The sequence below is a fragment of the Hippoglossus hippoglossus genome, chromosome 2 (assembly GCF_009819705.1).
Source record: "Hippoglossus hippoglossus isolate fHipHip1 chromosome 2, fHipHip1.pri, whole genome shotgun sequence".
Taxonomy (NCBI): domain Eukaryota; kingdom Metazoa; phylum Chordata; class Actinopteri; order Pleuronectiformes; family Pleuronectidae; genus Hippoglossus; species Hippoglossus hippoglossus.
In genome coordinates, this window is record NC_047152.1 from 3,973,609 (window position 1) to 4,001,272 (window position 27,664).

General features: G+C 42.0%; 2 protein-coding genes and 1 long non-coding RNA gene across 3 annotated transcripts in view; 1 reads left to right on the top strand and 2 right to left on the bottom strand.

The window, feature by feature from the left end:
• LOC117775868 (NF-kappa-B inhibitor zeta-like) overlaps positions 1-909 on the bottom strand; it is a 20,511-nt gene extending 19,602 nt beyond the window's left edge. Inside the window, exons 1-2 of the mRNA XM_034609414.1 lie at positions 663-909; positions 6-76 (exon numbers count right to left, since the gene is read on the bottom strand). Coding sequence (XP_034465305.1) covers positions 6-76; positions 663-876 — 285 coding nt within the window. The 5' untranslated portion in view covers positions 877-909. The remainder of the gene's footprint in view (positions 1-5; positions 77-662) is intronic.
• LOC117775892 overlaps positions 1-18,030 on the bottom strand; it is a 23,571-nt gene extending 5,541 nt beyond the window's left edge. Inside the window, exons 1-3 of the long non-coding RNA XR_004616351.1 lie at positions 18,020-18,030; positions 7,624-7,633; positions 2,590-2,597 (exon numbers count right to left, since the gene is read on the bottom strand). This is a non-coding gene — a long non-coding RNA (uncharacterized LOC117775892). The remainder of the gene's footprint in view (positions 1-2,589; positions 2,598-7,623; positions 7,634-18,019) is intronic.
• LOC117775877 (N-chimaerin-like) lies at positions 11,496-27,391 on the top strand. The gene is made up of 15 exons (XM_034609427.1): positions 11,496-11,587; positions 11,937-12,064; positions 13,326-13,364; positions 13,525-13,580; positions 16,370-16,401; positions 16,567-16,680; positions 18,253-18,379; positions 18,783-18,944; positions 22,442-22,519; positions 23,107-23,191; positions 23,640-23,813; positions 24,371-24,448; positions 24,620-24,757; positions 24,907-25,012; positions 25,148-27,391. The coding sequence occupies exons 2-15, from the start codon at positions 12,046-12,048 to the stop codon at positions 25,317-25,319; spliced, it is 1,380 nt and encodes a 459-aa protein (XP_034465318.1). The 5' UTR covers positions 11,496-11,587; positions 11,937-12,045; the 3' UTR covers positions 25,320-27,391.
• The last annotated feature ends 273 nt before the right edge of the window (positions 27,392-27,664 follow it).

A 27,664-nucleotide genomic window follows, 5' to 3' on the forward strand; every position in this document is an offset into this window, starting at 1 on the left:
CCAACCTGGCGTTTCATCATTAGCAGCTCTTTCACCGTGTTGTTCCTCTGCACGCTTGCCTGGATGAATCCTTGTACTTTGCCAAAACAAACAAGTAAACGGGGGCTTGTTATTACCGATTGCTTTACCCAGGCAGCAGAATAAAATAGCAAGTGTCAGCGAAACAATTAGAACTTTTGTGTATGGACAGCTAGTAAGTAATGTATTTAGTTACCCCGCCCCCAACGAAAAGCGCATTCTGTACACTGATGGTGTTGACTGCATTAAACGTGTGATTATTAATAGTTCAGTTAACGTCGTTGTCTTATGTGATTGTACGTACTACGTGTTATTTATATGGCACTTTTCAGGCTTAAGAATAAAGTACTACTTCAAATCAGAAAGATGTGAAACTCCTTTTGACCTGGGGTGAGGTCATTCAAACTTTGGAGCAGTACAACTATATTGTATTTAGGAGAACAAGAATTAACCATTCCATCCACAAGATAATTATTAGTAAAGTTACAGGCTCTCCCGCTAGTAATTTCAAAGACCAATGATTTAGAATGACATAGAAGCACTTGGTCGTGCATTCAAGTGTTCAAGACAAATGTATATCGGTGAACTTCCTTGTCCCCCCCCCCCCCCTTATCGTGAAAACAGTGTCCTGTGCAGTAACTCACCTTCATAAATGTGGCTGAGGCCTGTGGTCTCACTCGCTCCTGGATCCAGCATGTTCAAGGAGTCATTTGTTGACTTCCTGCACCGCCACTTTCTCTTCTCCCACAAAAACCTGCAGTGCAAACACACTCGGCAGTGAAGAGTAAAGTGCGATGACCCCGTCCCACCTTTCTGCTCGACGAGGCCCAGATCAGAAATGAGGAACAACAAACGCATAAAATGTCTCACGCAGCTTCCTGGTTGACATGTCACCCAGGTGAGTGTGAGGCGGTTTCAAAATAAAAGCATTGACCCATTAAATTGAATGCTGATGCAAATGAGTGGGATTACATTTAAATAAACTCACTTGAATGCCCAAATCCTTTCAAAGTACCATATAAACTAAAGACTGTCTCGTAAACATATACATCTATAATACTTTTGTTGACTAACTGGTTCCTTATCCCGCAGATGTGTTGTACTTAACGTGACATTGCTGTTGGTATGAACCACTCCCTTCCCAACGCTTCCTACTTGTTGGGGTTTTCCCCTTAAAGAAAAAAGGTTCGTTGTTCTTGCCTTTTCTCCAAATGCAGCCCATGACAAGTAATTTGATCTTTCTCTTGTAAATAAACAGCTAAGATATATTTGGACAAAATTTAAACACATGTCAATATTAGCGACATTTAGATCTGATTGTATAGTTTGGATATTTTGGGGGGAAATACAAGTAATCACCAAAAAACTAATTTATTTTTGATGCAACTTATTCTCCCACACTATCAGCTTACATTCCGAATAAAATAGTTTCTTTATTGTAAAACAATCACACATCCGACTAACGCCCATCGCGCACTAGTTCCCCTTTGCTAATCTTCCGGACATTTGGAACCTGAACAGGATTGTACACTGCTTTCATGCATGTGGTCAGTTTAAAACACATTTAGATCCAAAAAGTGCCCTATAAGCCTTTACACCAATTACCGTCGTACTCATTGAATTAAAAAATAAACCCGTTCAATTGGAAGCACTGCTTTTATTTTCATTTCGAATCCACACACTAGTCAAACATGACACATGTTGGGCAACAGAGTAAAGACAGAAATTAATTTACTCTCTACTACTTCCAGGTTAATTCTTCAAACCTGGACTGTACAGCACGGCAGAATAAAGTGAGACCTTCCAATGGTTTCGTAACACTAAAAATATCAAGTCAACTCTTATTCCAATAAACCTGCTTCATCAAGAGTGGATGCATATTTACAGTTCAGTGGCAATATCTTTTGCCAGTTTCAATCGTGACCTCAAATCAAGCTACCTGGGATGACATCATAATAAATAAATTAACTTCCTTCATCCTTTAAGAATGTTTGCAGATTGTTGGGCTCCTGGGAAACTCCCCAAAACATTCCTTATTTAATTGATGGAATCATAGTGTGAACACAAGTCCTTTCGCTAAATCCCAACTGTTAGAAATTATATACATGTACACAGCTCCCACAAGATCACAGCTGGGAGATAATGTGAATGACTACCAGTTTGGAAAGATTACAACAATTTGAACTATCAGTACACTTTATACATAAATAAGCTCAAATCATTCCGTAGCAATATTGTACAAACAAAAACACTGCATGCACACTCCTGCAAAAAAAATAAACAGATCTAAAGTCCCATTAGTCATTTCTAATTTGTCCCTCTGGAATGGAGGTTGGAAGTGTTGGTCCAGCACGAAGAGCGAAGAGCGTTTGTTAGCACTTTTTTAGTCTGGACATATTTAGAGGTCATTTTGTACAAACTGGACTAAATATTTGCACTTTAAGAATTGGGAATCTTTACAAATAAAACTTGTTCTTGTTCAACATGTCTGCTACACTGACTGGAATGTATTAGTAGAGCGCAGTCATAACAATTTGATGCTATAGTGATCAAGAGCTCTATTTTATAAACATGTCTGACTTGCTCGTGCTCAGCAATACACAACACATGATGTTCCATCAGATAAACACAGGATCAGGGTGACCTGTCAGACAAGGAACCAGTTTGATCATTGCTCTCCCTGCCTTTATTATTAATGATACACACAAGGTTAAATAACAAATCACAAAGAAGAAAGTCTCTGATAAACAGATGGTTGTTTTTTTCAGATTTACCTTCACGTTTAAAATAAGTTTATTGATTCTGGGGTGTACATTTCCAGCAACGGGTTGTGTTCGAGTGGTAAAAGACATTAGTGTCATGTCTCCTCTGAGATGCGTCGTCGATCCTCCCCATGGGTGGACTGGAACCATTTGTGGCTCAGGTGAGAATCAAGGAGCAGATAAAAAGAAACCTTACCAACGGGGATACAGAGAATGTCCGCCTGCAGCTGCAGGTTCTCTTTGCATGCGTTTATTCGCACTTCTTTCTTTTCCTGTTATTTTTCCTCTTTCAGCAGCAGTACACCTTTATATTTCCTCCCATCAACACTTGTGACAGCAAACGAACAATCACATCCTAGTGTGTGTAGCATCTTGGTTTCATGGGGCTGTCGTCAGCTGATGCGTTCTGCCCTGATGGGGTCTCAGTCAGTCAGTCAGTCAATGTCAATATGTTTGCATTTAATGTCTATTAAAAAAAAATGTTTAATGAATTTTGTTTTGCCATTTCATTATTTCTTAATTCAATAAACCTGTGAAAACCTACAACTAAATATGTTCATGATATGAGTGGCGAAAATATGGTCTCTCTTGTATTTAAGGTTAGACTTTAAATGTTCCTGTTTGATTAAGCTGCTATAGGCCAGGACTCCTGGGGGAACTCAGTGCATGCTGGGAATTTTGCCTCTGGGCCATGTTCATATTCTTATACATATTGTCCCATTTCTATATGTCACTAACTTTGTGTAGTTTGTTTCTCTCTCTCTCTCTCTCTCTCTCTCTCTCTCTCTCTCTCTCTCTCAGGATCATAGGCACCTACAAACAACCATGACTTTGAAGACTTTGAAGTGTACCAATTGTGATAAAAGGATCAAAGGAAGGGAAGTCCTAGAATGTTCCCTTCCTTTGATCCTTTTATCATATATGTATATATGAGTCACAAAAATCCCTCAAATCACATAGTGAGATTGTTGGCTTTGCTGCGCTCGCTTGTGCTTCGTATTTCGAGATCGGTTTTGTACTGAAACCTTCCAGATAGCTTTATTTTTCTGTTCCAGTTGTGTTTCACCATTACTGTGGCCTCTGGTTTCAAGATGTCCAGCTCCTTTACTGATATGTCAGGTAAGTTGAGTAATTAGCATCTAAAAAACACAGATGATTACTAACTTTATATGGTTAAAAAATAAGAATTGGATTTATTATTAATTGATAATCCTTTTCAGATTTACCTTGAGCCTCAGTGTAACCTCAAGTTTGGCCTGTATTGCTGAGAACAAGACTAAAACACTTGATGCTGACATCAGGTGTTAGCATGTGTTAGCAGCTGGTAGTTGGTAACTTATATTGTGCAGAAGACCTTCACCATCTTGTCCTATATTCAAAAATAGATTTTTATTGATGAAACAAACTAATTATATGGTATAGACTTAAAGTTTTTGACGGATGTGTATTTTGCTATGTATCATATATGTATCAACATGTGACTTCATGTTGTGTCCATCTCATCTCGTCCTCCACAGACAAGCCCCTGAAACCCAAGAAAACCTTCCGCGACAGGGTGGAGAAGTTTTTCGGCAAGGGAAGGTTTGGAAAGGTCGTGGAGTGTGTGGACACTAAAACTGACGAAAACGTGGCCATCAAGATGACCACAGATTATTTCCAGGAGAATGCGCGGAAAGAGGTGCGGTACAAACTGTTGCTTTATCAAAACTGAAGCAAGAATTTGCATGTAGAAATATTTTGTAATTAGACCCATCACATTACTCAAAGCTTCCTCAATGTTGACTAGGCTGCAGATGCAGATCGAAGCCACATCATTGTCCACGATGAGCCCACATGTCCCAGCTTTGAGGTTGTGGACGTGACTCTGGATGAATACTTGAAGGATGTCCAGTTTATGACCATCTCTGAGATCCGGCCTGTTCTGCAGCAGGTTTGTTGGATTTTCTCTTTTCCACTCCCAGAAGTTTCCAGTGTAAAAGTGTCACTTCACTGTATATTTCAAATCTGATGCGAAGCAAATACTATGTACTTTGTCTTCATAACAAACTATAATAATTAATTGTGTTTCTTCAGCTGGCGACTGCACTGCTCTGCCTGGAAGACCTGGATATTGTCCACAGCGATATCAATCCGGAGAACATCATGGTGCTGGATAAGTGGCAGAAACCGCTACAAGTGAAGTTGATTGACTTTGGACTTGCTTGCCAAGGCCCTGACATACATCCAGGCTCAGGGGGACAGAGTCTGTTATACAGGTAAGGCACACAGCAGTCGCAGAGAAGACAACATGTGGCAGAGATGCTGCAGCTTTGTGTCACTAGTCGTTTTCTTTTCATACATGAAGTTTAATGTTGTTTATTTTGTCTCCATCAGGGCTCCAGAGGTCATGTTGGGTCTCCGTCACAGGCAGCCTATTGACATGTGGTCTGTAGGATTGACTGTGGCAGAGATGGCTCTGGGCCGCCCCCTGTTACCTGGGAAACACGAGTACGACATCGTAAGTATCTTCCTCACAGATGCAAATAGTTGCAGCGTCCTGGATTTGTTTCTCGGCTCTTAAATCAGATCATATGTGCGTTTCCAGATGAAAAAGATCGTGAAAACGTTGGGTGAACCGCCCACGGACCAACTGGACGCTGGACCACGCAGCATGCAGTATTTCAATATCTGTGGGACATGGAGACTGAAGGTATGCATCCATCGATCATTCTATCCTTCCATCCATCCATCCATCCATGATTTACCCTAAACTCTGTCTTTTTGTAGACTTCATTAGAATTGCATGCTCGGACTGGGCTCCACTACAGCGACAGGAAGTGCTTCAACTCTTCATGTACCCTTGAGGAGGTACGTTAATGTTTGTTATGTCATATTAATACAAGAATGTCTTCAACAGACTCCTCAGGAGTCTTATTCTTTGACTGCATTTGCATCATTTGATCCGATCATTAGACATATTCAGAGCTTTGTCATTCCAGATCATGTATCAAGGCCTCATAGCTGAGGACGAGGAGGAGGTGGAGCACTTCATTGATCTCTTGAAAAAGATGTTGAACGTCAACAAGAATGAGAGGATCACACCTGCTCAAGTGCTCAAGCACCCTTTCCTCGCTGTGGAGCAGCACGGTGACGGCCCACACATGACTGTCACCATGGAGGAGCCCTACGTACCCCAGCAGCCTGACCCCCTGACCTCCGAGGAGGTGTGTCCTTCTCCTCCAAAGACGACATCTTTGGACCTTGAGGATGAAGAGGTCACAGCAGCACCTGTCCAGCCGACTGTACCTCAGCAGCCTGAACCACTGACCACCGAGGAGGTGTATCCTTCTACTCCAGGAATCAATGTGTCATCTAATCTGGACGTGACTCTGGATGAATACGTGAAGGATGTCAAGTTTATGACCATCTCTGAGATCCGGCCTGTTCTGCAGCAGGTTTGTTGGATTTTCTCTTTTCCACTCCCAGAAGTTTTCAGTGTAAAAGTGTCACTTCACTGTATATTTCAAATCTGATGCAAAGCAAATACTATGTACTTTGTCTTCATAACAAATTATAATAATTAATTGTGTTTCTTCAGCTGGCGACTGCACTGCTCTGCCTGGAAGACCTGGATATTGTCCACAGCGATATCAAACCGGAGAACATCCTGGTGCTGGATAAGTGGCAGAAACCGCTACAAGTGAAGTTGATTGAATTTGGACTTGCTCGCCAAGGCCCTGACATACATCCAGGCTCAGGAGGACAGAGTCTGTTATACAGGTAAGGCACACAGCAGTCGCAGAGAAGACAACATATGGCAGAGATGCTGCATCTTTGTGTCACTAGTCGTTTTCTTTTCATACATGAAGTTTAATGTTGTTTATTTTGTCTCCATCAGGGCTCCAGAGGTCATGTTGGGTCTCCGTCACAGGCAGCCTATTGACATGTGGTCTGTAGGATTGACTGTGGCAGAGATGGCTCTGGGCCGCCCCCTGTTACCTGGGAAACACAAGTACGACATCGTAAGTATCTTCCTCACAGATGCAGATAGTTGCAGCGTCCTGGATTTGTTTCTCGGCTCTTAAATCAGATCATATGTGCGTTTCCAGATGAAAAACATTGTGAACATGTTGGGTGAACCGCCCATATACCAACTGGACGCTGGACCACGCAGCATGCAGTATTTCAATATCTGTAGGACATGGAGACTGAAGGTATGCATCCATCGATCATTCTATCCTTCCATCCATCCATCCATGATTTACCTTAAACTCTGTCTTTTTGTAGACTTCAGAAGAATTGCATGCTCGGACTGGGCTCCACTACAGCGACAGGAAGTGCTTCAACTCTTCATGTGCCCTTGAGGAGGTACGTTAATGTTTGTTATGTCATATTAATACAAGAATGTCTTCAACAGACTCCTCAGGAGTCTTACTCTTTGACTGCATTTGCATCATTTGATCCGATCATTAGACATATTCAGAGCTTTGTCATTCCAGATCATGTATCAAGGCCTCATAGCTGAGGACGAGGAGGAGGTGGAGCACTTCATTGATCTCTTGAAAAAGATGTTGAAAGTCAACAAGAATGAGAGGATCACACCTGCTCAAGTGCTCAAGCACCCTTTCCTCGCTGTGGAGCAGCATGGTGACGGCCCACACATGACTGTCACCATGGAGGAGCCCTACGTACCTCAGCAGCCTGAACCACTGACCACCGAGGAGGTGTATCCTTCTCCTCCAAAGACGACATCTTTGGACCTTGAGGATGAAGAGGTCACAGCAGCACCTGTCCAGCCGACTGTACCTCAGCAGCCTGAACCACTGACCTCCGAGGAGGTGTATCCTTCTCCTCCAAAGACGACATCTTTGGACCTTGAGGATGAAGAGGTCACAGCAGCACCTGTCCAGCCGACTGTACCTCAGCAGCCTGAACCACTGACCTCCGAGGAGGTGTATCCTTCTACTCCAGGAATCAATGTGTCATCTAATCTGGAGGATGAAGAGGAGACAACAGCTTCCGTCCAGCCTGGTTAGTCACACGTCTAAATCCCTGACAGACTCCCGGTGTTTATTTTTTCAGTCGAACTAATCCAACATTTCTTTGTGGTTTTCAGAGGTCGTGACTAAGAGCAGAAGAAAGTCGGCATCAAGACGCGTCAGGACGTTTTTCAAGCGCGTCAAAAAGGCCTGGTGCAGCTGCTTCAACTGCTGCACTAAAATGCCATGAGCTCCACATGGACATTTTTATCTCAGTATTTCTTTCTTTCTTGATTGCAATATTTCATAATATTAGTATTTCAACATTTCTTGATTTAACTATTTCAGTATTTCATTATAGCAGTATTTATTGATTTCCAATATATCCTTATATTAGTATTTCTTTGTCAATGTCAATATGTTTGCATTTAATATCTATTAAAAAAAATGTTTAATGAATTTTGTTTTGCCATTTCATTATTTCTTAATTCAATAAACCTGTGAAAACATTCATTTAGAAAGTCTGTTTTGAGTCTTGGCCTATTTTTGGCCGTTTTTGAATTATTTTCAGTTTACCTTTACATACCACAATCAAAAGATATACCATGCAGATAATATTTCTTCTTCCAGCACATTCCCTATATGATCATAAAATACATTTTTCAATTGGCATAGTATATCAAGATATTGGCCCCAATAACACACAAGACACATCATGTGATTTGATCACAGCGGCATGATAACAAAGAAAAGCTATTAGCTGATGCCCTGAGTTTACATGTTGGTATCATGAGCGAAAAAAGCTGAATCAGTGAATCCTCATCTGTTAAAAAGTCTTTTAAACATCATAAAAAAGGTTAAAACTCAAACATCCAGCATGCAAATCGAAAAAGTCAACATTAACAAAGTGCAACTGTTGCTGATAAAGTCATTGCTCTGACTCTGCAGACACTTCACCCCTGCAGTGGTGGATCTAAATATCTACATCTTCCATCCTTGATATATTAAAGTTGGTTAATGTAGCCCAGAAATGAAAAATTTGAGTGTTTAGATATTTTAGATACGAGTAAACTATGAAGTAAATGAGTGAAAAGTCCAAGGTGAGATGTAAGTATCAAGCCTCACAAGAATAGAAATGCTCAAGTGAAGCAACAATGCCTGCAACAGTACTTTAGCACTGTTGCAGGCAGTAGTGTCAGAAGTCCAAGTCCGCCAGACACTTACCCGGGGAGGACTTTGAGTTATTTTGAAGACAGGATACCGGTACGACCAGTGCTGAATAGATAAGGCTCGCAGAGTGAACACAGAGTTCACCAAGACGGGAAACGGGCTGTTAGTTTTATGCATGCACGCTGGCTGAAGGACAGTATCGTCTTCAAATGATCGTCTGCATGATATAGTAACGCTATTCTTCATTGTTTTAAGAGGTAGGAGTACAGACACTGTATTCATTTGAGTTGATTTTTCAGTGCAGGAATAGCTGCAGACATTCATAGTTAATTTTATATGTTTTTTGTATTGTGTAGTTTATTAGAAGGCGGCATCAGGCAACTTAAAGCAGCTGAAGAATGAAAACATATAACACAATGCATGTGTGTATTTCACATTTAAACAAAAACAAGCCCAAAAGGATGTTTATTTGCTAAACTCTCATTATATGCAGTGTTAAATGTAACTAATGCTTCAGATAATACGTTTTAAATGTTGTAAATGCAGCCGTAATGTGAATATGCACATTTTTGTCACACTAGTGTGCTGCCATCACACGGATTAATAAATGCATACAGCAGAAAATATGAATGGATTGGAGTAGATATTTGGAAACATTCACTAGCTCCTGCAGAGTTCAGCCAAACTCCAAATAAAAGGCCTTGGGCTAAAATGCTGCATGTAGTTTAATATTAATGTCAGTGTTGATTATGGTCTGCTACAGCCTAACAAGCAGCAATGAAACATGTCCATGTGTTCTCCAACACAATATACGTGAATGTTTCAGATTTATATGCTTCTTAGTGAATTTATTCATGATCCACTTAGTCGGTCTAAGCTGCCATCATAATGTTTCACTCAGTTTTATAGCTTCAAATAACTAATTAAAACCAAATATCAGCACTTGGGAATAAATCATGCATCCGTGTTATAATAATTATCTCTAAACGTGTAATCTGACTTTTAGGTTTGGCCCGTGTGCCATCCTCTAACATGGAGGAGGCGGGGTTTATGACCTGTACTGCAGCCAGCCACCAGGGGACATTTGAGACATTTTGGCTTCACCTTTGGTGGAGCTGTCATGTTGTCCATCTTTATATACAATCAATGGGTTAAACAACCATTTCCACTGGTTTGACTGAGCATAAAATGTTTCTTATTTGTTGTTGATCTAGCCTGAATTCTCAAATAGTTCATACTATGTATAGTACCAGAAAAGTAAAAAAATACTTCTAACTAAAGCTGTCAAATGCATGTAGTTCAGTAGAGGGTATTTCATTCTGAACTGTACTGGAGTAGAGATATCGCCTTCTAGTCCTGTCCAGTAGGTGGCAGTAATGCATCTGTCAGCTGCGACCATTGCGTTGTTAGCGCCACGCTCTTCCGACTAAGCGAACGGAAAATGGCGTCCTGAGGTATTTACATGTATTCTTTTATACAGTTGCAATCAGAAATATTCAACCCCCCAAAGATTTTAAGGATTTATCAATTAAAGTTTTTTCAAAGAGCAAGATTCTGCTTCGGATGACTTCTTTATGAGTTGAGCGATACATAAAATCAACACAGAAAATGCATGATGTAGTATTTGTGTGTAACAGTATATTTTGTTAAGATAGTCATGTCACAATTATTCAACCCCTATATAATATTGTGGTTTTTAAAGCTGTCTGACAGTTATCATGGCCTAAAGTGGAGTTGAAACATAATTAAGCCTTTGGGAACTATATAATGATCCTTCAATTGCTTCAGCTGTGATGCATATATAAACCCCACCCATGAAGGTATTCAAGGTGAGTTGCAAAAGCTGAGAGAGGTGATTATTTCCTCACACCTGAAGGGCCTTGGGTCTAAGAAGATTTCCCAAGAAATGTATATTCCAAGAGACACCATTGGGAGCATTATAAGGAAGTTTAAAGCTTATGGAACAGCTGCAAACCTGCCTGGCCGGGGAAGAAAGCCCAACATTTCATCAAGGGCCCTTAGCAACTTAGTCAGAACAACTAAGAGAAACCCCCGTGTGACTGCAAGACACCTACAGGATGACCTGATGAAGGCTGGTACAAGTGCTTCAGTGGCAACTATAAGGCGTGCACTGAATAAACAAGGACTTCATGGCCAGACTCCAAGACGTAACACAACGTCAATCGACTATATTCGACTAAATAAAAAGTTCTTTATATCAGGGCTGGGCGATAAAAGAATACTAATAATTACTGCGAAATACGTTTCATCAATATAACAAAGGTTTGATGTATATTGATATATTTCTTACCACAGCCTTCACTCCGGGGTAGAAACCAGTCTTTCAATATAAAATAAATAATAATGGGGCTTTTTATATCTTTTGCTAGTTTTAGACTTTTATCCTAAGTGTGTTATTTTATTGCTAACGTGTTCTTATTTCTAATCTTGTTTAATTTCTTTGATTTTATTGTAAAGAACTTTGAGATGCATTTCCGTATTAAGTTGCTGTACAAATAAAACGTGTTAACATTATCATTATGTATCGCGGTAATTACCGGTGTGTATTTATTCTTATCTCTATTAAGTCCGTTGCCATAGCTACCCGAGACAGAGCGAGGGCGAGACTGCTCACGTGACCCAGCAAGATGGCGACCACGGGGCAGAGTGGATGTGAGAGTGAGTACTCCGTCTTATTATCATCTCCCCGTTACACGGACAAACCCACCGGGTCGTTCCGCCCCGTGTCGTTTCCTCGTGTGACCGTGGGGGAGGTTTGTCTCCACGGTATCCCTTCGTCTACGGTTTTTTATCATTCTCGGGGATTTTTTTTTTAAACGCCCGGTAACTGAAGTAGCGTCGCGCGGCTCCGCTAACGTTAGCTCGTGCCTGTGGTCATTTGTTGTTTAAAAAGCGTTAGTCAGCCGTTTTTCTGCCCAGCCTCGTCACCACCACTGGTTGATCGAGCCACAACATCTGGTTATTCATTGATGCACGTGTGTGTGTGTGTGTGTGTTTCTCTTTCTAGATCTCAACTAAGCAGGCTCTCCGTTTTTTTTTTTTTGGAAACTGGGGATTTGGATCTGCTGATTAATTGTTGTCCATCATCATCATCATCATCGCACCAGAGAATCAAGATGGCCCTAAATGTGTTTGGTAAGCAGCAGCTCACCGGGTGATTCACGTGTTGGTCCTCTGATCGACTCTCCTTTTATTAGAATTCCTTCTGTTTACATGGCAAGAAAACACAACGTGGATCCACCGTTGAAAGTTCCATTTCATGCAACTTTCTCAAATCTTGGTCTCTGCACTTGTTTACTTACTGGAAACTTTGCAATTGAAGGATTTCCATTGAAAATCATACAATCGGATCATAAAAGAAGATGCTTCTTATTATATTGAGCTTTTTTTCTTAGGGTCATCAAAAGTAAGGCTTCCTCAAAAAGCATTTACTGCAGAAGCATCCAATCCCTTTATTCCCCCTTTATTCTGTATTTTACATCCACAGATGCATGTTATGCTTCTATAGGGAGTGGGTTATGTGTTATATTTCATTTCTTGTTATGTGTTATGCTGCGATTTATTGTCTCCTCGTGTGCAAACTGAGGCAAATTCCAAACAGTTGAGTTGTGTGGCAATAAAACGTTGAATTTTTTAGACACAATAACAAGTAGGTGAGATCTGCTACAAGCTGCTTATATAGTAATGCTTCACTGATACCAAAATATATTAATATAAAATAAATAATGTCTCCCTCTGCCACATAGTGAGCAATTTCTAATGCTTTGAGTACATTTAGCTGATAATCATTCTAATTTGACTGAACATATACTACATGTACTTATAATACGTATAATGTGGTGTAACTAGGATCTATATACGTCTTCCATCCGTGATATATATTGGGGTTGGTTAATGTAGCCCAGGAGAAAAAGTAGAGAATTTAAATGCTGTAAAGAGGAAAAAATACTTCCTATTTACTGAAGTATTAGCAGTAAAATTCAAGTCTTCTGTGCTGTAAGCTGAAAATGCAGTGTTAGCTGTGTAATCACCTAATTTAGATATTTATCAGTTTATTTAATGTTTATTTATTTTGCTGAAGCTACAAAATTATTTAAGAATATATTTTTAAAAAGTAACTTCTGCTTTTTCTATGGTTTTCTAAAAGCTCTTCCGTCAAACCAGCATTTGAGTAGGTTTGATTGAATGTATAAAACAAATGGTTTAACAGCAACTTTATATTATTGCATGCATTTAAAATCGAAAGTAAAGAGATGAGTAAATCTTGAGCCCCTCCAATCAAATCAGCTCTGGTCACCATCACGTTTTCTCCACTTGGGGGCGCAGAAGCAGAGGAAATTGTGTTTGAGTAACCTTGCAGCTGTTTAATCCATTGTTGTCCTTTTTCTGCTCTCAGATCATGACGAATACCGGCCACCGGTGTGGAAGTCTTACTGTAAGTTTCAGTGGAACATTGTTTTTTGTTATTAGCCCGATTTATAAACATTAACTTCTATTGTTATTTCCTTGTGAGTATCATGCGTTTGGGATATTCATGCTATCGTTCACTGTCCTGGGTTTTTTGCTGATGAGCTGCTCTGTGGTCCCTCCCTCAGTGTACCAGCTCCAGCAGGAGGCGCCTCACCCACGCAGACTCACCTGCACCTGTGAGGTAAGAGAACACACTCCCTAATTCCCAGGTCCAAGTAGTATTGCACTGGTATCGTTTATTATTTTATGAGTTTATTATTATTAAGTCAGACATCTGATTTTACAAGCGGCCTCCACCAGGTCAGGTTAGTAAATGGTAAATGTCTTGTTGGCCACTAAAAGTTATTCGCTCTTACATACACCCATTCACACACACATTCATAATGCACTTTTTATATCACACACCATCTACAAACTGACGGCAAATATGGGGGCTCAGTGTATTGCCCACTGACACTTTGGCATGTGGACTAGAGGAGCCAGGGATCGAACCCCTGAACTCTTTAGCTACAGCTGCCTTGTCTATCTTAGAATACAGATTGTCATGCATCAAATAAACATAGTGGTACCTAGTGTACAGTGTTAAAAAATGGATCGATCGATAGATAGACCTTCACATAGATTAAACAAATTCCAATCTTTGTGGGTAAATACGATAACCTGAAAACGTAACAAAAAAAAAACTGGTATGGATCAAAGCCTCAAGCAGTCTGAACATTACTTGTGTGTCTCTGTGTATGTGTGTTGCTGTGTGAGTTAATGTGTGATTCTGCCTCCCCCGAGACTATATTTGCTGATGTCGGCTTTCAGCGGGACTGATCGTTTTTGCTGTAGTCCGGGGAATCCGTCGTCGTGAGGGAGAGCATCTGTTAAACCGTCTGTAGCACATGTTAAACACAGCACATGATCTAAAAGGTTTAACACAGCACGTTGTTTTATGTTGGTTAAAGTAGGTTTTGTATAATTAAAAGCGATTTAACGGCACTTTGAGGTTAAAGCACAATTCAGTGTTTAAACCTCTGTGTTTGGATACGGTGGAATAAGTGTAGTTAGGGGAGGCTGCATGCTCGCCAGGGGCACTCAGGTGCTAAGGGATGCCACTAAATGCCACGCACCAGCACGTCTGCCCACAGGAGAGGCAACCACCAGACGTGCGTGTGTGCGTGCGTGCGCGTGTGCGTGCGTGTGCGTGCGTGTGTGTGTGTGTGTGTGTGTGTGTGTGTGTGTGTGTGTGTGTGTGTGTGTGTGTGTGTGTGTGTGTGTGTGTGTGTGTGTGTGTGTGTGTGTGTGTGTGTGTGTGTGTGTGTGTGTGTGGCAGCAAGGTTTTGGGCAAACCAATAGGGATTAGAGATTGTGCGTCTGCTTTTTTTGTGTGTATTAATCCCTATAGACAGTACTCTTTGGGCCTGAAGGGTACGTGTGTGCGTGCGTGTACAGATGCTAAATGAACAGCTGTTGCGTTTCATTCCCCGGCCTGGTCAGGTAGTCGGTGCTGACCCAGTTAAAAAGCAGCAGACTGGCAGACAGACGGGAGTGTCAGAGTGCCCTTCCACCCTCAACCCCGCTCCCACCAGCCCCATGGTGTCTACTGGGAGTCCAGCCATATGTGAATTAATGATGCACCAATAAGCACTTATCTGCGGCTGGTACTTTGTAATTTGTGTCATGTCCGGGTGAAGTCGTGGCTCAAATGAGTCCTTTAACCGAGCGATCTTGGGTCCCAGCATTTTCTGGGGTATTTGAGGCATTTCCGGTGCTTGTATCCATATCATAACATCTCTAATGATGGCTTGGTATTGAAATAAAAATCAGCATCCACTGTTTTGGCTTCAAGCTGTGCCTAAAATCATTCAGGATGTTCAGTTTTTAGGCAAATTACCTGAGGTTATTTCTCAGTTTTTTTTAATCACGAGTAATTACAGCCTTTTAGTTGCGAGCTGACATTATCCTCCATGATTACTATTCAGTCTTTGAGAGATATCAAGTAAATAAATGCAGAATAACTTCTGATCTTTATGGGTTAGGGTTATGTTCAAGTACCAAATCAACATTAATTTACTTAAATCAATCGACAAAAGTAAATAAAAGTTTGTGTGTTCTCCTCCACGTTCTGCCACTCTCACCGTTTCACCCCTTACCGAATCATTTCATCATTCCGTGTGAAATACACTTCGCAATGGGAGCCTCAGAGTGCATTCTTCTCTCAAAGAGTTATTTCCCTTCCAGCTCGGCGGGATATCTGCTGAGTATTAGTGACGGCTATTAGGCCTCAGTGGTTTTTGGTAGGTGTCCAGAGGTGCACGTGCATGGGCGATGACACAGGCACAGCATTCCTCCTCTCTGATCATAAACCATGACTTAATTTTGTTATAATTATTTCTTGCTCAAAGTAAAAGCTGAAAATGATCATTTCCAGCAATGTGCGTGTTATGACACGCCTGTGCTAAACTGGACTGCCCCCGTGCTTCACACACAGCGCGTCCAAATTAATATTCACCGCGTTTTGCCGTGTCTTTGTTGATTTATTGGCTCGGCAGCAATTTCGCCGAGAACAACACAATGTTCCGCTTATTTTCAACTGACTCGTGCAATATTCTCTGCGCCCACGCACTCACCAGCTAAGGACGCACGCTGGGCACCAAGCGAGGTTTACATGCGAGTGTTGAAAACGTGCCAAAGTCTGGGGGACATGTTCAGCAAGAGCACACGTGTACAATCTGGGAGGCCGGGGCATTCCACATACTATAGTGTTGTTATTTTTGGAATGCAAGTATTTTATGAATGATCTGCTGTTGCATTAGGCTATAAAATATTTTATATTTTGTTTTTATGGCACTAAATAATTTAAACACCGTGTAGAACAATAAATTCTTGCATATCAACTTGTCAATGACTTTTTTCTCTTTACAGATGAATGTAAATGTGGTCTTATGAAGTTCTTGACATTGTTTATTCTTCTTCACCCTGCAGGTGGACAACCGGCCTAAATACTATGGGAGAGAGTAAGTTTACTCTGTGTTAGTCTGTGTTGCATCAGTTGTCAGAGACATTTCAGGCATTGATGAAGGTTTTGAACCAAATCGCCACCTTTTTTCCCTTTCAATTCAACAATGTGTTTCCCACATGCAATTTAACAAATCTATTATTTTACTCCTCTTTGCGTCCAGGTACCATGGGATGATCTCGAGAGAAGAGGCCGACCAGTCGCTGAGTCAGGCCGAAGGCAGCTACCTCATCAGAGAGAGTCAGAGACAGCCTGGCACATACACACTGGCTCTAAGGTGTGTTTGTGTTGGACTAATTTAGAGAGACTGGCAGTGTATGACGTATTGTCGGCGGCTCGTTGCCACAGTAATATTATTATTGTGTTACTACCGGTATGACCAACTTCAGGCGCAAAACTAAACACAGGTTCAAATGCACCACATGAACACCCTCGACGTTCAAACATTATATCGGCAAGTAGCAAAGACTGCAAACAATCCTGTGAGCAGCCTCGTTTTCTTTTTCTTCTTTTATTGTTTAATGTTGTTTCAACTTCCTGCAATCAGTACAAAAGTCCGAACTGAAGGGCCAAACTAGGTGGCTTTGAAAGCGCCCTCAAACAATTAAGAACACGTAAGGTGAGTGGTGCCACTGGATGTTTACAAGCAAAAGTTCTGGACAATTACAAGTAGAAAAACCAAAAGTCCAGGAAATCCATTGAAGTCTGGAGAAATAGAGACATTCTTTTTATAAGCTGCCAATTTACAGTGAAATATTTTAGGAAACGCGTGACAAAGTTTGTTCATTTAACTGCCTTTTGAGATATTTTGCTTCCCCCCCAAGACCTTGCAGAAACTGTTATTTGACCTCTAACCCCTTTTGCCTTTGCCCACACGTATTTGTGTGTCAAGGCACGAAGTGGTGTGGCCGTGTGTACAGGCCCCAGGTGTTGTGAGGTGTGAGGGTTTACCCCCTCGCTGCCCTCAGTACAGGCAGCAGTCGAGCTTTAAGCTGCTCAGAGGCGCTCATCTCTAAACTCACATGGCATCGCACGCCACCTTCCAGCGAGCCTTCCCTCGTGAGGAGAGTGCGAGAGAGGAATAGTTTCCTTTCGCTACATGTTTGTTTTGGGAGTCATTACTGCAGGTAGTGATTCAGTGTCTTACTCTGAGGCCCTTCAGTTGTGCGTTTGGGCCATTTGTTGCATCCTAAAGAGCCTTTTCTGTATCCTTAAAACCACTCTGTTCCCTTGGCCTACTTACTTTATATCATTTCAATCCTCAGTTTAACTTGAATGGGAGCCCTCATTTCTCTCAGAGTAGGTGTCACACTTCTAAATGGGTGCCTGACTTGATTTGAATGTAGTTTTGGGTCAGTTTATTCTATTCGTAGCCGTGTCATTCTTCCACCTGCGCCAGTTCCTCTCCCTTTCACCGCCTCCTCCAGCCCTGTGGTTATAATTACATTCCATAAATACCCCTTCATAAACTAGCGTCCCAGTCTGGGTTGGCAGAAAAGGAAAGGTTGGATTTTGGGTTAATGATCTAATGATGCTGTTTAATCTCGTGCTGGGTTTCATTGTGATCCACGGAGGAGCAGATGATGCGGTGGCCCAGTTCAGGGTCGATCTGTCACAGAGTCTGAGCTGATGTTTGACTTATATTTTAGTAACATGCTGCAGTATTTGTTGTGTGGTTGTAAAATATAATTCTCATTTAAATATGAGGTATAATACAAACACTCAGTTCAAATCATTCACTCTTGTCATAGTGATTATGTTTTATCAGAAAAAAATTGTTTAACAATTGGGTCTAGGGATTGCTGTCGCCTGTTTTTCACCAGTCTGCCCTCCTTCATCCCAACCCCAGGTTCGGGAACCAGACGAGAAACTTCCGTCTCTACCACGACGGGAAACACTTTGTCGGAGAGAAGAGGTTCGAGTCCATCCACGACCTGGTCACGGACGGCCTGATCACGCTCTACATTGAGACAAAGGTGTGCGCTTGTGTTTGCATTCACGTGTCCTCCCCTCCCCTTCAGCCTTACTAACAAACACGGGCCACGTTCTACCTCAAAAGCTAAAAATAACAGCATGGAACAGATGGACCCACGGATCAGGGCTGAAAAGTTGTAATTCTGCATTTAAAGCATCGCGCTTGCAGTTTGCCAGGTAAACAAAATCAGCTCGCTTCACTTACATAATAACCCATGCTCACCACTTGTTTTCTTAATTATATGGATCCCTGAAAGAAAAAAGGAAATATAGAATTCGTGCACATTCTCTCCCATTAACTTTTTTAAGACACAGAATCATTAATAGTCTAGGGTTAGGGTTGACCTGTGATTAATAATATCTGTGTTGAAAAAACGTGTTAAAAGTTGCCCTCTCTTCTTCCAGGCAGCGGAGTACATCGCCAAGATGACCATAAACCCCATCTATGAACACGTGGGCTACACCACCCTGAACCAGGAGCCCACCCTGAAGAAACATCTGCCACTCAGCCCAGAGCGCCCCAACGGACCTGCTCCGGCCAAAGATGACTGCAATGCAGAGGAGAGGGTAAGGACAGGACACCTCTGAAGGCACCGATCATCCTGCAAGTAGTTTTACCACTTTAAAGTTTATAAGTTTTACAAAATACAGACGCTGACACATTTTTTTTCTCAAAGAATCACAGATATTTCATATATTCCACTATAAGTCACCCTTGAAATTCATATTCAGTTATTCACCCATATAGATTGTTAAATAGACATCCAAAATACATCACTTAATGGAAGAAGTATAGATTCACCCATTATCATATGTTTTTTTGGCAAACTGGCCTGAATGTTTGGGATAAGAAATAGAGTAGTGTTCACACACAGTAGAGTCCAAAGAATATTCCTGTTAAGAAACCAATGTCTGAGAATTGGCCTGAAAATTAACTATTCAAAGAAAATATTGAATCATTTGTCAAGTTTCTTGCTACACATTTTAGTTTTAAATTTAAAATTAGTGCAATCTTTATATTGAGAACATAAAAATGTGCACGAACAAGGAGAAGATGGATCCATCTGAATCTCAAGCAAGAAAATATTATGAATATGTGTTTTAAGTTCAGCAAAAAAAAAGAAGAAATCACTGAGTTGAAGATGCATAAATTAAAGTGACTTATCATAATGCAGAAAATGTCATTATATATGCTATCACAATATTTCCGGATCTAAAAGTTTGGGTAAAGCTACGGGAAAGAAAGTTTCTGGATGCACAGAGCTGGGATGGAGGGATGAGAGTTGAGGAACATGGTGAAAGAAGAAACAGAAGAACGAGGAGGAGGATGGATGCAGAGGAGTGATGGCCTCCAGCCAAGGGCTCTGCAGTAAAATTACGTAACAGCGGTTTGCCTGCAGAAACCTGCTATCTCCCGAAAGCCTCGGACTGAGTACTCAAGAGCGGAGTTTGTTGTTGGCTCGTTAGTTTCCACTCCTCTGTGCATTTAGTTCTTATTCATTGACTTTTTCTAGGGGGTGGAGCTTTTCGCACAGGATGAAAACAAAAGTGGCAAAAAAAAGGTGTGCAGATGTGAGGTTTCTGCACGACGCAGGAGCCGACTCTAATTATAAATCACCGTGCTACGTTAAATGTAAATGTTCCGTTCCGCAGCTGCGTGTTTGTTCAGGCAGGTGCAAGGAAACGAGGCAGAGGACGATTGCAGATCGACTCTGGAAACTGCTGCAGAACCTTCAGGAACAGGCGCGCGTATATAACGGTCCAGTTACAACAACAGGCTCAGGAGGAAGTGTTGTGTGCAACATGCAGTGCGTTTATCTGCCACACCAGCTGAACCTCCTGAGGCCTCGTATGACCTGCAGCGCATGACCACCATTGCTGCACCTCATACATCACTGTCTACATGTATGTGTGTAGTGGGGATGGTCCTGTGTACGTGTGTGCTTTTCGTAATTGGGTGGATTTGCAGACAAAGCAGTACGGCTGTGACATTGAGACCAGAGGTGGCTCTCTGCAGGGAAGTCATACATCCCGGAGATATACATATTTCATGTGTTCACACGGCTAATCGCCGTTTGCAGCGAGTTAAATGCAGCTTTATGGCCCCCGCGGGGGAAAATAAAGACGTGGTCCTGCTGATGAGTTTTTTAAAAATTCATTTTTAAGGCCTTGTTCTGGTGAGATTGATTTGAGTGGACGGTGAGAGGAAATGGCAGGAATTTGGTTTCAACACAGAATTTAAAAAATCTACGAGGAGATTTAAGGTCCCCGGACGATATCCTCCATCCATTTCTTTCCCTTTCCATTTAAATTTCTACATCTGTCTGTGATCGAGGGGCTCTTTTGTCTGAAACCCACCACCTCTCAACCCTGCCATTTCCCTGCAATGAAAACATCATTAAATAACCATGACCAGTCATACATATTCACTGTGTTATGTATATGAGCTGAAGATTAGGGAATTTGAATCTGCCGTGGCTCCTTCGAAGGGATTTTTGCATCTGAAATTTAAATTGTTTTTGCTGATATCTTCTCAAGATGCCACAAAAACAATAATTTCATTAGTGCGTGTCAAAGATCAAAACACAGCTGAAAGCGTGTAAATCTCCCCCGCACTAACAGGATTTAATGCCTTCCCACTGCTTGGTTGTTGACAGTCCAAACATCCCTTATACCAGAGCTGACTCTTAACCAGAAACCTGCAAAATGCTTATTTAGCCTTAAACTGTTCTTATATAATGTCTCCTCTATGATCCAAATTAATGGACATGGAGCAATGTAAGCATGTAGGATTGTGTATATTCTGTTGAGATTTTTCGAGCAGCACACACACTGGACAGGTATTTGGGAAAAAGGGAAATATTAGAGGGTATTGCCGGGAGAATGGAGGGAAACAAAGAGGAACAAAAAGTGTGAACAAATGAATTAAATAACAGCCTTTCTCTCCGTTCATTCTTCCCCTTTCTCTTTCTCTCCCGGGACAATCAACGGGGGCAGAATCGGTGGCGAACAACAACAATCCCTGAATTCCGATTGGCTCCCCTCGCTCTCAATGTGACCTGTTAAATTCGTCCGCCTCTGCTCCGTAGCTCAGCCTCCCCCCTCCTCTCCTTGCTCTCGCCGCCTCTGTCCCTCCCTCCTCCACTGTGTGTGTGTGTGTGTGTGTGTGTGTGTGTGTGTGTGTGTGTGTGTGTGTGTGTGTGTGTGTGTGTGTGTGTGTGTGTGTGTGTGTGTGTGTGTGTGTGTGTGTGTGTGTGTGTGTGTGTGTGTGTGTGTGTGTGTGTGTGTGTGGGGAGGAAAAGCGGATTAACGCACACACCGAGCCATGTGGGCTGAGGCGCTCACCTACACGAGACCGAGAGACGGCAGCGCTCATTCTGCCGCATCAGTCCTGTGTGATGGATTTTGCTTCCAGGAAGATTTGTTGATTTATATTCGTTGAACTTTCTCTGGGTATTTTGGAGCAGGCAGATGTTTTATTAGACCCGGCTGGCTTTTGGTTTTTTTGTTGTGAACTGGAATTGCAGCCCCGTCAGCTGCAGAGCTAATCTGATTGGCTGATCTTTGTGGTACTAAAACAGCAGGATTGGTCCTGTGTCTGCTGCGTTGGCTCCTTGGTTTGGGATGTTGTGCAGTTTATTTCTAGTTTTTAACTGAATATTTTAAAGAATATTTCCTTCTTTTGATTTCATATTTCTTGGCTTTCTGATTATTTATTAGTGTGATTCAGATTTTGGTCTCTGAGGCAATTTTTTGATTTAAAATTCAGTACCAAACCTTCAGCTCCCACAATGCCGAGCCGTGAGTCGCACGTCATTAAACGGGGTAAAAAGCAGTCGCGCAGGCGAGCCGAGAAGGAAACAACTCAGAAGGGCTCTTTGTTTACAGCAGCTTTCGGTTTAAATGTCAGCGCTGGTTCAATTCCCTCCCTGCCGGTCTCCGGGAGCACATCGGACCCCAGCACGGGCTCGGGGACCCATCTCAACCGGGTGCCAGCCCCCTCTAAACCCACCTCCCCTGCTTCCACCTTCTGGCAACCAATCAGATCTTTTGCCCTTTCGCAGCTCACATCGCTGGTGCGGCGGGCGACCCTGAGGGAGAGCGACTTGGCGCCCAAGTACGAGAAGGTCCACAACTTCAAGGTGAGGGACTCCTTCGCTCTCTTAATCCTCTGCTCTGTGTGTTCTGTGTGTGTGTGTGTGTATATTTGTGTACGCGTGTTAGTGTGTGTGCTGAAAAATGCCAGAGTTGCTGATTCAGCTCATGGGGTCTTATTCAAATTGACCTCAGAGAGCACGCACACACACACACACACACAAACACACACTACATTTCCATTTCAAACCTCTGTTTAGTGCCTCGAACTCCCGGATTTCCATATTACATGCAGCCATTAGCAAAGAGCACAAAGGTCAGAGCCACAGTGTCCTGAGCCCAAGGGAAATGTGGATGAACCCACACTGACAGACACACACACACACAAAAGGCCCTGTGATGTGATGGAGGTCATTAGCATTTCATTATATAGAACCAATTAGCAATAAATGAGCAGATTGAACTCTCTTCTCACTATATTTCTTTATATTATTTTGCCATCATTCTTTTGTCAGTGCCTGTTATTGCTGCTGGGTCAAGTATTACCTGACCGAGGCTTATATGAATATTTTCTCAATTTGCTGTATAACTTTCCCTGTTTAATTAACCTTTTTACCGTCTCTCTTTATACCAGGTTCACACATTCAGGGGCCCCCACTGGTGCGAGTACTGTGCCAACTTCATGTGGGGTCTCATCGCTCAGGGAGTGAAGTGTGCAGGTAACCACCATGAACACACACACCATTGTACTCCACACTCACTTATCACAAAGAAAAGCGCCATAAAAGATTCAATCTCTGCTCCTTTTTGTCGTGTTCGACACGTCGCACCTCCTCTCTCTCAAGTCGTGACTCATAAGTAGACGGCAGGCTAAAGTTAGTCACTAGTGCTGTTGACTCATCTGAAGCCGCGTATCACAGATTTCAAATGTTAAAAGATTCAGCTCAGTGCCAAAGAACAGAGTGGCAGTGTGAGTATTACTGTGTGTGGGTGATGAACTGAGCCTCTGCAGCGCCTACGTGAACTATTATCACCCAGGCTAGTTACTATGATATAATATAAAAAACTCCACTGTCCTGTAAACAGTTGAAAGCAGCATAACGGAGCATGTTCCTCATTTTCTTCAGGAAGTGATGTTAAACCGTCTCTCGTCTTTCTCCCCGTCAGACTGCGGGTTGAATGTCCATAAGCAGTGCTCCAAAGTCGTGCCCAACGACTGTCAGCCGGACCTGCGGCACGTCAAGAAGGTGTACAGCTGCGACCTGACCACGCTGGTCAAAGCCCACAACGCCAAGAGACCCATGGTGGTCGATATGTGCATACAGGAAATCGAGGCCAGAGGTGAGAGCGCGTGCATGCATACTGTTGGTGTGTGAGTCATTGGGATTTATATAAAAATGGCTCATAAGTATTGTTTGCCAACTGGCATGTGTATAGAAGATGTGTGCATGTGTGTGTGTCCCAGTGGCGGTATGTGCACAAGCAGAATAAATGCTGCTGCAGACAGGATTTTATTGATTATGATTCAAGACCGGAGTGAAACTAATACGTGAAATCAATAGAGACAACAACGTGAAGTGATTGAACTTCACTGGAGACCGGAGAGACGGCTGAAAACACACCCAACCCCCCCCCATCACTGAAAGCTGTTGAATCTCATTGCCTTTCAATCTTTGTTACATTCAGCCCCTCATGTTCAGGAGTTCAAATATTCATATCTGAGAATAACCAGAGACTTCTGGCACATAAAGAGTCTTAAATAATTAATCATAAAGATTATGGCCGATTAATAAAGCTCTAAATATTTAAAGAAATTATTCAGCCACACTCCAATTAAATTTTGATTAATATATTATATTAATGGCGGTGTCCCTTCAACTCTCCTCGTCTGACTCCAGGTCTGCAGTCAGAGGGGTTGTACAGAATATCAGGCTTCAGTGAGCTGATTGAAGATGTCAAGCTGGCTTTTGACAGAGGTGAGTGTCGCCCCCTGTTGTTCCTTTTCTTAAATATGTGAAACCTCCACCACTACCACTTTATCATCAACACAATCCTCCAGAGATGCATATTTCCACTTGGATGACAACCTTGGAGTTTCCTTTTTCCACCGAAAGTAACTCACTGGTTGTTTCTGTTTTCCTCTACAGACGGAGAGAAGGCGGACATTTCCTCAAACGCTTACGAGGACATCAACATCATCACTGGAGCCCTCAAACTCTACTTCAGAGAGCTGCCTATCCCCCTCATCACTTATGATGCTTACCCACACTTCATAGAAACAGCAAGTAAGGCTTCTTGCTTTCCTATGTATCCTGCATATGTTATAAGTCTGTTTAAAGACATGTATTTTGCCATTTTTTAATCCAACATCGAAGTGTTCCTGTGACACGTTGCCTTTTCTCACTGTTGTATTCTGTGTGTTTGCGTGTCACAGAGATTTCGGACCCAGAAAAACGGCTGGAGTCTCTCAACGAGTCCTTGAAGCTGCTGCCGCCTGCTCACTGCGAGTCACTGCGATACCTCATGGGTCACCTCAAGAGGTCTGAACAAACTGGTTTCACTACCTCACATACCTCTGGCTGTGCAGTTGTGTTACTTCTCGTTTTCTTGATTCCTTGATCGTGGTCATTTTTTTTCCCGCTTCACATACGTCCTCCCCCTCTCTCTCCATCCAGGGTGACCCAGTGCGAGAAGGACAACCTCATGCCCAGCGAGAACCTGGGCATCGTCTTCGGCCCGACGCTCATGAGGGCCCCCGACTTGGACGCCATGACGGCGCTCAACGACATCCGATACCAGAGACTAGTGGTGGAAATGCTCATTACCAATGAAGACGTGCTGTTCTGAGAGGGAGGGAAAGGACAGAAAGAGCGGGACGATGCTCAAGCAGTTACGCGTCGTGAAAAGACAGAGGAAAAAAGTGACCTGCTGACTTTTGACGTGGAAATGAAGGAGAAACGTCTGCGTGGATAAAAGGAGCAATGAAGGAGGAGGCTATTTGCAAAGAAGAAATAAAAATAAAGATGGAAGGATGCAGTGTTTCCCTTCATTTTTGATTCATAAACAAACTTGAAGCTTGCAAAAAAAAATTGCAACGCTATAACTGTACAAAAAGGACTTACTGGAACACTGAATACTGGGAAGGACAATAATTTTCATCTCTAAGTTCATATCTTCTCTTTCTTAAATGGATGCCTTGACTTTTTTTTTTATTGTACATTTTTTTTTACCCTGCTTATTAGACGTCTTGCTCTTCTGGGGAGAAAGAAAATCAGCTTCATTTACAAGAAAACCTTGGGTTGGCATTGAAACCAAAGTGTTAGCCACGAGCAAACAAAAAAAAGACACCAGTTGTTGTCTGCTGTCAAGGTGTCCATTTAATCCTCGCTGAGCGTAGAAGAAGAAGCACTGACGTCCAAAGCGTAGGCAGCTGGATGGATGAAAGAATCACTCACTCATTCCTCCCTATGGAATTTAAGTGACTTGGACCTATTGTGTTTTGATTTCCTGCTTCAAAGCTTCTTTTTGTCTTTACAGCTCCTGCTTCCATTCACCGATGTGTAATTATGCAGTAATCCTTCTCTAACATAGATTTTTATTTCAGTTGCTAAAATAGGAAATCAATGCCCACTTATCCCTTGTTTCATGTCACATTATAAGCTTTTGTTTAAGACATTTTTGCTGTGTTAAAACACTCGGTGTTTGAGCTGTGAATCGAGCGAAGGCATGTTTTTTTCCCCACTATTTCCGAACGAATCCTGTGTTCTCCCTCCTCTCCGCCTGCCTGCTTTGCCTCTGAGGGAGAAAAACCTCTTGGAAAAATAACAACGCAGTCCATTTATAGCAAGAAGTGTTGGGGAAAGTTTCAGCAGTGAGTAAATGTAGCCTCTTCCAGTTCACGATCTGAGCCTTATTGACATATTTTCTCCTAATTCGCAAACTAAAATCAACGCTAACTAACTAACAACGCTAACTAACTAATTCAACAAAGACAACATTACAGACACGGCATTAACCTGGCAGCTTGTTTTCATTTCATATCTCATTAAAGACGGCTTTAGTTGTCGTGTTACCCTGGTGATGTGAAGAGAGGGACGCATCATATGTGACTTGAAATATGTGAAACGGTGCTTTACGTTGTTTTTGCTTTTGTTGGTCGTTTTTTATAAAGCAGTATTGTACTTTAGCAGGGCTGGGCAAGAAGATTTCCCTCTGTAAATCCAATGCCAACCAGAAAACAACAGGGTGAAGATCGGGTCGTGGCCAAACATTGCATACGGAGAAGGTTTACTGAAATGTTTTGTCCATGCTCTGATGTGATTAAAGCTGTATAATCTGTGGGACGATGATGGGAATCAAATGTTATATGACCGGAGTGTATTTGTTTTTTCTCTTTCTCTCTTTTATTGAAATTAGTGCCATTTGAAAGGGTGGAGGTGTAGATTGGATGCCTTCTACACGGACCTCCACCTCAATTAACACACTTCATTTATTTCTACCCCCATTTCTGTCGGGGGGCACCGACTAACTATTCCTGATTAGGACACATTTCTCAAAGCAAAGACGGAGTTCTGGATGTAAAAATCAACTGTGCCAGTGCTAGGTTGGGTGTAAAATAAGGTGACAGGCAAGAAATCATGTTTAGATTTTTCACAGGTTCTTCATTTTTTATTTTTTTATACTACTGTGTTGACTTTCTGTTGTTCATACGTTCCAGGGTGAAATATAACCCTGCTGATTTAACGAAATACTAACTTCACACTAATCGGAGTAAAACTTGTGGGCCTTCAGTGATCTGTGACGCTTGCTTTTTTTGGGGGGCATCATGAAATGTTTTTTTTTATTGTCATTGCTGTAAAGGATTTTCTATATGGTTTATGCATGGTGAAATTAAATTATTAAATATGGCTTTCAATTCACATATGTCTGATTTTATTACCTCCATCAGGGAGGTTACGTTTTGCATTCCACTGCATGGATTACCAGGAAAATTGGTGGACGGATGTGGTAGGGGTCAAGGAACTTACATTTTGATACAGATCCAGGATTGTGAGACATTTTCCTTTATTGCTCAGACAATCATTTATGGATCTTGATGAAAGAAATCAGGTATATTTAGGGGACTGTTATTTATGCACAGATCCAATTTAAAATCCAGAATTAGTGAATTTAAATGGTTTCATAGGGGGACT

Coding starts and splice junctions, on each gene's coding strand:
- LOC117775877 (XM_034609427.1), top strand. Junction 18,945..22,441: donor ACTGCAATGCAGAGGAGAGG/GTAAGGACAGGA, acceptor GCCCTTTCGCAG/CTCACATCGCTGGTGCGGCG. Junction 23,814..24,370: donor ACAGGAAATCGAGGCCAGAG/GTGAGAGCGCGT, acceptor GTCTGACTCCAG/GTCTGCAGTCAGAGGGGTTG.